This window comes from Oncorhynchus keta, chromosome 35, assembly GCF_023373465.1.
Source record: "Oncorhynchus keta strain PuntledgeMale-10-30-2019 chromosome 35, Oket_V2, whole genome shotgun sequence".
NCBI lineage: Eukaryota > Metazoa > Chordata > Actinopteri > Salmoniformes > Salmonidae > Oncorhynchus > Oncorhynchus keta.
Genome location: NC_068455.1, coordinates 32,663,296 through 32,672,865, shown reverse-complemented (window position 1 = coordinate 32,672,865; position 9,570 = coordinate 32,663,296). Strand labels below are relative to the sequence as shown.

Here is a 9,570-nt window from a genome sequence, read left to right as displayed (position 1 = left end):
GGCATTTCACTGGACTTGTGCACATGACAAAAACTTGAAACTTGTTCTGAAGTCCTGTGGAGTGTACATGCTCTACAACCTCAGCAGCCTATTTCCAGTGATGTGTAGCTAGTTTAAGATTTAATTTCCAACAAATGTGCGTCGACTGATGGACGCCTGGCCACCCAGCAGCTGTCTGCCTGCTCACCCAACCAGAACTACTCTTGGACACAAACTGCAGCGATCCCCATAGACCAGAGCCACAACTGACCTGTGGAGCATTGGTGGGACTCATGTTCAAATGCCTGTTTCGAAAGGACTCCAGTATAATCTCATAACAAATACCTGTAGCTAATACATAAGGATATGAGTCATAGGCTAGACTGTTCACCTATTCAGAAAAAAAACAAGTCTCCAATGAGTCCCCTACTCCAGAAACGCTTGAGGTAAACTTAAGGATTCGATGGGTAAAAACACATTCGGAAGTAGCATCAATGTCCTCTGATCGGCCAGATGGAATTTTCACCATATTGCTTACCTATCCAATCCATTCAAATGTACACGGTTTCATTCCCGCAGACACTTGGCCCTCCGTGGATTGAGTTGGACACATGGTCTCTGGGTTGTTTCTGGATAGGGCCTGGGTGACATGACAATCCTGTTTGACTGGTAATCTGCACTGCCGGGTATGTCCACAACCGAGAACAATTATCCACGGAGCATAATACATGACCCCGAAATCTATAAGTGATGAGCCAAGAAAAAGTGATGACTACAACAGCAGTGTATTTAGCCAAGTCACAGGAATCTTTTACCAGCTCATGTCTGAATCAAACCATGGTATATGCTGCCACCTGCTGCTGTGATAGATTACTACTACTTGGTAGAACAATCTTGTTTCAAACATTCAATTATGTAGCCTGCTACACTAACTTTGCACTACCTCCACTTCCCTTATAGGCAGCATGAGTCATTCATGATTGAAATTAAACACATACATATGAGCTGCACGTAAACTGTGCATGACAGGCAAAGTAGCAAACAAGGAAAGTAAAGCGTCCAAGCATTTATTCCACAAATATAGCAAAATACATATATACAAAAACAGTTGGATCATGGTTAAAATGTTAAAAATAAGCATAAACATGTATAACAATTTAGAGTTAAGAATATTTAATGTAAAATTAAAACATTCAAGCATAATGCTTAATTTTCTCCATGGCCAGTTGTTGATTACGATGAGCAGCCGCAGCACAGTACTTGCTCATACTGGCCACTGTAACTGAAGAGGATACAGAGAAAACAAATGAGTAACAAGCAAAGTGGAATAAACTTTTTTTTTTTCTAAACAGGTGACATCTCACTGCTTGCTTAATCAAATATGTTGCATACTATTCTGCCGTACCAAGCAAAAAGGCAGTAGCTGCTCATTTGGCCGAAAATGAGTTATTTATTGTAGCAAAAATGCTTAGTCATGTGGACAAGTATCCTACCTCGTATTGTGTTTCGGATAAAATGGGGGGCATGTTAAAATTAACTGTATAAAGATACTGTGAAACCAAGGTAAATAAAAACCATTTTCTCAGTTCCATGCTATGAGCAGTTAGTGCATTTTTTTCGTGTTTGGGCAGTATTGTAGAGACTCAGACAGTTAGATGCCGGTTATATAGGTTGTCAGTGCACATTTACCCAGTTACACAGGGTTTAGCAAGGTCCAGTCTGCCAGTCAACCTGCGGTCTGCCAACCACAGGAATGCCTGAAATGTTTGTGCCAGGAGTACTTGTGGTTGGTTGAGCCGCAGAGGGTTGGGCATGGCAGGTTCCGTTATATGACTATTGTATGTCCTGACAAAGTGAGCTACCTGTTGATTTTATTACAGGTTTATTTGGCGTAGGCTACAGCCATACAGTATCCTGTGAGTGTTAAGAAAAAAACTTTTATTTCAGTCAAGAACTCAATCTTCTATTCTGTACATGATTTAATGTAGGACTTTGAGGTCCTTACACTATGGTAGTGGAATAGCAGTAGATGCTCTGCTTGCTGATTTTACCCAACTCAGAAGAGATGTTCACTCTGACCAGAGTAAAATCGGATGAAAGGAGAAGGGCGAGGAGTGTCACTTACTCGATGACCGTGCAGACAGAGCAACAGGGGCTGGAGCAGTTGGCGCACTGCTGGATGCAGGAGGGGCAGGCTGGGCGGTCACACTGGGAGCACTGTCTCCTGGTCCTCTGGGCCTTCTGACATACACAACTGCCCTTTGAAACCAACACAGCACCTGAGACAACCACACAGTCGGATGTCAGAGACTTCCACGTTCCCAGTCGTCTTGAACGTGGCATAAAGCAAAGGTGTCAAACTCATTACACAGAGGTCCATGTGTCTGCTGGGTTCGTACTCCTCCCTTGTACTTGATCGATAAATTAAGGTCACCGATTAGTTAGAAACTCCCCTCACCTGGATGTTTAGCTCAATTGGACACAAATTGAAAATAAATAACTAGCCAGTGGCGGCCACTGATTGGCTGAATACTCGGCGCACGAGGTGGTTGTGGGTTTGCAACAAAGCAGCATGACAGAAATATGAAAAGTTCTAACTACTGCTAGTTTCTTTGAGAAGATATATAAAAATGAAATGTGCATTTGAACAGCAGAAATACATCCATTTCACTTTTGCATGTCAAAAACCCATTGACCACTTCTGCACATGCTGCCACTGTTTTGAGCAGAGTACACTATGAAAACGAGCAGCCAGCTCACGTTACAAACACACCAGGGAGAAAGTAACAAGCCTGCCGATGCACCCGTGGCTCACAGCAGTCTAAGGCACGGCATCTCAGTGCTAAGGCACAATTGGCCCAGTGTCATCCGGGTTAGGGTTTGGCCGGGGTAGGCAGTCTTTGTAAATAAGAATTTGTTCCTAACGGGCTTGCCTAGTTCAATTGTTTTTATTATTTTTTTAAGTAATACGTGAAAACATCTAACTGGGGATAGCTAGCTCATAATGTCACAAAGCATGTCGCGCTGCTAGCCAGTTAGATTCTGAAATAACTTCATATTCCCGAGATTGTAAACTAATATCTAAGACTTTAAATTGGCATGTGAGCTAACTAGCTAGCGTCTTATCAAAAAAAAAAAATAGATAGTTTGGTTTACTTTTTTTTGGTCAAATTAACCAGCTCTCTCAAAATTACTGTAGCTGGCTAATTAAAATTGATCATACTTTGTGATAGACCCGATTTTATGCTGCCTTAGTCCACACAACAGGTCACCTACAGTAGAACATTATGAAAAATATGGGGGTAACAAAATTAGCCATGATTGTTGTCCTACCAGACCCGAGATGGTTCGAGCTAGTGTATCCCTCTGTTCTTCGACTCTTGTTAGATGTAGTTGTCCGGTTTATCAGGTACCAGGCTACAATAACTGCTTTTTAAAAATTGTATTATTTTATCTTTATTTAACTAGGCAAGTCAGTTAAGAACAAATTCTTATTTTCAATGACGGCCAAGGAACAGTGGGTTAACTGCCTGTTCAGGGGCAGAACGACAAATTTGTACCTTGTCAGCTCGGGGGTTTGAACTTGCAACCTTCCGGTTACTAGTCCAACCACTAGGCTACCCTGCCGCCCCAATTTATTTACAAGTTAATTAAAATTCCCTTTAGCTCCATCTAACTGATAGAGCAGATCTAGTCTAGTCTCATGTAAGTAAGCCATCTGGTGCAAGAGACATATTGGGAGGGAGAGCAGACCCAGAAGTTCTGACTGAACGGACACACATTTGAGCACCCCAGGACAGTCCATTTACTTTGTGCTGTTCGAATTTACAGTTGAAGTCAGAAGTTTACATCCACTTAGGTTGGATTCATTAAACTCGTTTTTCAACCACTCCACAAATGTCTTGTTAACAAACCATCTACTTTGTGCATGACAAGTAATTTTTCACAGAGATCATTTCACTTATAATACACTACCACAATTCCAGTGGGTCAGAAGTTTCCATACACTAAGTTGGCTGTGCCTTTAAATGACTTAGTAAAATTCCAGAAAATGTCATGGCTTTAGAAGCTTCTGATAAATGTCAATTAGCCTGAGTCAATTGGGGGTGTACCTGTGGATGCATTTCAAGGCCTACCTTCAAACTAGTACGCAAGTATAAACACCATGGGACCACGCAGCCGTCATAACGCTCAGGAAGGAGACGCATTCTGTCTCCTAGAGATGAACATACTTTGGTGCGAGAAGTGCAAATCAATCCCAGAACAGCAAAGGACCTTGTGAAGATGCTGGAGGAAAAGGGTACAAAAATATCTATATCCAGAGTAAACCGAGTCCTATATCGACATAACCTGAAAGGCTGCTCAGCAAGGAAGAAGCCACTGCTCCAAAACCGCCATAAAAAGCCAGACTACGGTTTGCAACTGCACATGACAAAGATTGTACTTTTTGGAGAACTGTCCTCTGGTCTGATGAAACAAAACTAGAACTGTTTGGCCATAATGACTATCATTATGTTTGGAGGAGAAAAGAGGCTTGCAAGGCTTCCCAACTGTGAAGCACGGAAATAGCAGCATCATGTTGTGGGGGTGCTTTGCTGCAGGAGGGACTGGTGCACTTCACAAAATAGATGGCATCATGAGGGAGGAAGATTATGTGGATATATTGAAGCAACATCTCAAGACATCAGTCAGGAAGTTAAAGCTTGGTCACAAATGCGTCTTCCAAATGGACAATGACCCCAAGCACACTTCCAAAGTTGTGGCAAAATGGCTTAAGGACAACAAAGTCAAGGTATTGGAGTGGCCATCACAGCCCTGACCTCAATCCCATAGAAAAAGTATTGGCAGAACTAAAAAAAGTGTGTGCAAGCAAGGAGGCCTACAAACCTGACTCAGTTACACCAGCTCTGTCAGGAGGAACGGGACAAAATTCCCCCAACTTATTGTGTGAAGCTTGTGGAAGGCTACCCCAAACTTTTGACCCAAGTTAAACAATTTAAAAGGCAATGTTACCAAATACTAATTGAGTGTATGTAAACTTCTAACCCACTGGGAATGTGATGAAAGAAATGCTGAAATAATTCTCTACTATTATTCTGTCATTTCACATTCTTAAAATAAAGTGGTGATCCTAACTGACCTAAAACAGGGAATTTGTACTATAATTAAATGTCAGGAATTGTGAAACTGAGCTTAAATGTATTTGGCTAAGGTGTAAACTTCCAACTGTGTGTGTGTGTGTGTGTGTAAAAAGTAACACATTTTTTGACCAATCACAAGTGAGGCACCGCCCCTAACTCACTAATGGGTGGGCCACTACTGAAACCAGCAGACACTCTGCCCTTCATTTAATCAGTTTGACACCCCTGTACTAAAAAGAGTAATCATTTTCTGAATTGAAGACGGAACAGTGATTTAAATTCTGACTGGAATGGTTTCCCTTCAGCCCATTCTCAGATGTGGGTGAAGGTTACAATTCACCTGAGAAGATTATTACCTTGGACACGTGTAAGTCTGCCATCCTGTCCAATCAGTGTCTGTCCCCTCAGTAGTGTCCGGCTCACGTCAGGTGTCACACCTGGCCCCGAAGACTGTATCGTTGAACACTTCTCCGTATCTATATTCCAGATTTTCCCCATGACAGCTTTAGTACCATTGAAGAGCAGGGTCTTTGTCTTTTCTGGAAGAGAGAGGCAGAGATAAGCAAACAGCAGATTACCGTCTTCAAAAGGCATCCGCATGTTTCCCAGCAGAAACAGTTTGTGCATATATTCAGAAGGTTTGGACTTCGGCAAGGGGTTTTTCAGGTGGTCGGGTACACGTTTTAATCTAGGCAAGCCCAAATCGGTAGCCGAAGTCTACGCACCCTTGTCGGCCATTGGTCAACAGTAGGGATTCTTCAATAAACTGCCTGTTGTCATTCAACGAGGGACAACTAGTCCTCATGCACAATTTCCCACTTGCTGCACCAAACATACTCGTCAGATGAAAGATTGCATGACTAAGATAGTCTGCAAAAACATCAAAATTGACAAATTTATCTTAGATTAATTGTGACTATTTTTTGAGGAAGTGTATACTGGCTATGGCATTTCAAAATGGATAAACAGAACTATTGCCACTTTCTCATTTTTCAAGTGAAGGTCTTCAGGGATATGCGAGCACACTCGTTCGGGTCTCCTAGCACTGCACCAGCAAAACTGAAGCATGCTGACATCTTAACATGCCCAGAAGCGGTCTTCTGACTAGGTGACAATTAAACACCATAATTAGGGGTGTTAGGTTATGCGACAAACAATGGACGCTTTGAGAGAATTCTACAAAAAAAACAGCAGTAGACAAAATCCATTCTCACTAAGTGTCAACAGGGTTGTCAAAATACATAAATCAATGGAAAACATGAAAATGGTAGTTGTTACCCATGTCTACAAATTTACACAATACGAGTCCAAATGGAAACCAAGTGCCGTGCTAAGAACTTTCAATTTTAGGACAGCCCTTTTTGTGAAACCTGCAAAATCAGTGTGTTCATATATACTCTTTGCGGAAGGTATTCCGCAACCTACCAGAGTAAGATCGATTTAACATTGTATTGCTAAGAAGTACTGGAAAGTCCTGAGGGTGTTTCACGGTCATCAAAAGCCAGTGAAAGTACAGGGCGCCGAATTCAAAACAGAAATCTCATAAAAATCCTCAAACATACATGTATCTTATACCGTTTTAAAGGTAATCTTGTTGTTAATCCCACCACAGTGTCCAATTTCAATTATGCTTTACAGCGAAAGCACCACAAATTGATTATGTTAGGTCACCACCAAGCCACAGAATAAACAGCCATTTTCCCAGCAAAAGATGGGAGTCACAAAAAGCACAAAGAGAAAATGAATCACTAACCTTTGATGATCTTCATCAGATGACACTCATAGGACTTCATGTGTTACGTTTGATAAAGTTCACATTTATATAAAAATAAAAAAATTGGAGTTTACATTGGCGCGTTACGTTAAGTAGTTCTAAAACATAATGTGATATTGCAGAACCACATCAATTTATAGAAATACTCATAATAAATATTGATTAAGATAAGACTATTATACATGGAATTTTAGAGAAACTTCTCCTTAATGAAACCACTGTCAGATTATTATTATTTTTTTTACTTTACGGAGAAAGCAAACCATGCAATAATCTGAGTACAGCCTTTAGACAACAAAGCAGCCAAAAAGATACCCGCCATATTGGGTAGTCAACATTACTCAGAAATAGCATTTTAAATACTCACTTACCTTTGAGGATCTTCCCCAGAATGCACTCCCAGGAATCCCAGTTCCACCATAAATGTTTTGATTTGTTCGATAATGTCCATCAGCTTTTTCCAAATATCTTCTTTTGTTAGGGCATTTGGTAAACAAATACAAAAGCGTGTTCAGGTCGCACCGAACGAAAAGTGGCTTACACGTGCAAATTCAAAACACACAACATTCTATAATAGAACCGTGTTATTTGATGTGTCAAATTAAAAGCTTATTTAACGTGTCAAATAGTGTTAATTGACGTAATGCACGTCAGCTTTGACATTGGTTTTGCACATCGGCATTAAACGTCGGGCCGATACCGATGTTGGCATTTTTAGCTAATATTGGCCGATTTCCATAAGTACACCGATATATTGTGCATCCCTAAAAATAACATTACAACCTAACCCAACTCAGGCGTAGACCTACCTTAGAAGTAAGCCATGTTAGACTTATTTGGCACTCTAGTCCTAATCAGTTGGGCTATTGAATACAACATAACTGGTAAATAGGAGCCCATCTTTTTGTGCATGCGTGGCACCTTACTGCTCAGTGTAGACTCCCAGTTCTGCATAAAACATCAATATATATTAACAATATGACAACTTAATGAGTACATTTTTTTTAGTTCTTAAGACTGGTAATATGATAATATCTCATTTGCATACAGTAGTATAAATGTTGTTTTCTAATTGTCATAAATTGTTACAAACTCAGTTTAGCATATAGCATGAAGATCTGATCATTTACCACCCTACTCTAAATTGATCTTAAATGACTAATGATGTATTCCGTACTGCCTGATTTGCATATTAATTTAATAAAATTGTACTTTCATTTGAATCTGTGTTCTACATCAGCCCTGAAAATGTCATAACAATATGACCACCCTATCTTTTAAGATATTAGACAAAACATGCTGAATCCTGACAGGTGATTACATTGACCTGTCCGTGACCCTTTGGACCTCCGATCGCTTAAAAATAAGAAATGAAAGAAATGTTGATTCCCAACGACCTAACATAGTAACTAGCCAGAAAGCATAGCTAGGCTAAAACAAACATCCCTAGTATCATACACACAAAAGCTTATTTCCCTAAAGATGTGTACAAACATATTTACATCCATGTTAGTTAGCATTTTATTATTTGTCATGATAATCCATCCACCTGACAGGTGTAGCATATCAAAAAGCTGATTAAACAGCGTGATCATTACACAGGTGCACCTTGTGCTGGGGACAATAAAAGGCCACTACAAATGTGCAGTTGTGTCACACATCACAATACCACAGATGTATGCTCTCTCAATGTGATACAATTGGCATCCTAACTGCAGGGATGTCCAACAGAGCTGTTGCCAGAGAATTTAATGTTCAGTTCTCTACCATACGCCCCTCCAACACAGTTTTAGAGAATTTGGCAGCATGTACAATCCGCCTTACAACCACAGACTGATTGGTTGGGCCTGGCTCCCAAGTGGGTGGGCCTATGCCCACTCAGGACCACCCAAGGCTGCGCCCCTACCCAGTTATGTGAAATCCATAGATTCCTTATATGAACTGTAACTCAGAAGAAAAAAATAGATTAGTAATTGTTGCGTTTATAGTTTAACTGTACAGTATCTTTCTGTAACGTTTGTGGCTAACGTTAAGCTAAAACAAGTTACATGTAATGCCTGTCGTGAGTTGATATAGCCACCTAGCTAAATTATCAAGTAATAAATGGACATTAACATTTGGTGTAGGTAGGTAGCTGTTGTAAACTATCTAGCCAATGTTAGCTAGCTAGTATTTACCGCTAGCTACACAACAGCACATGGAGTAGGGCCAGCTAATGTTAGTTAGCTAACAGCCAGCCAGTTATTTCAGACAGTAAACCTTACCGTAGATTTCTTGTCTGTACTTGTCCCCATATACGCCGTGATTATTAAACTCCTGTTGTCCAATGTGAATTTTATACTGCGATGAGAAAGATTCAGCGAAAGGATAAGATCTTTTAGGCATTTTTTTTGGCGAAGAACGTGCATCCAAACATAAAATGCTTGCGGAGCAAAGACGGGTAAATACTCACTTGCCTGCGAACTAACCAATCCGACCATTGATCTCTTATCACGTGACTGTTTGATTTTGATTACTCATACCAAGTGTTTTTATTATTTTACTTAACGAGGCAAGTCATGTGCCAGTGTTTGAATATTTATGTTGCAGCACGATTATTGTGGATAGTCAGATTCATATAAAAGTCTGTCTAAATCGTTTACATGCTTTGCAAGAAGAACGTTTTCTCTTATAGTC

The 9,570-nt window shown here is 40.4% G+C and overlaps 1 protein-coding gene across 1 annotated transcript; it reads right to left on the bottom strand.

Annotated features, from left to right (window-relative positions):
- Positions 1-1,030: 1,030 nt before the first annotated feature.
- siva1 (SIVA1, apoptosis-inducing factor) lies at positions 1,031-9,352 on the bottom strand. The gene is made up of 4 exons (XM_035752396.1): positions 9,159-9,352; positions 5,477-5,659; positions 2,105-2,258; positions 1,031-1,261 (listed from the first exon to the last, which is right to left on the bottom strand). Exons 1-4 carry the CDS (start codon positions 9,277-9,279, stop codon positions 1,213-1,215), a joined length of 507 nt encoding a protein of 168 aa, XP_035608289.1. The 5' UTR covers positions 9,280-9,352; the 3' UTR covers positions 1,031-1,212.
- Positions 9,353-9,570: the final 218 nt, after the last annotated feature.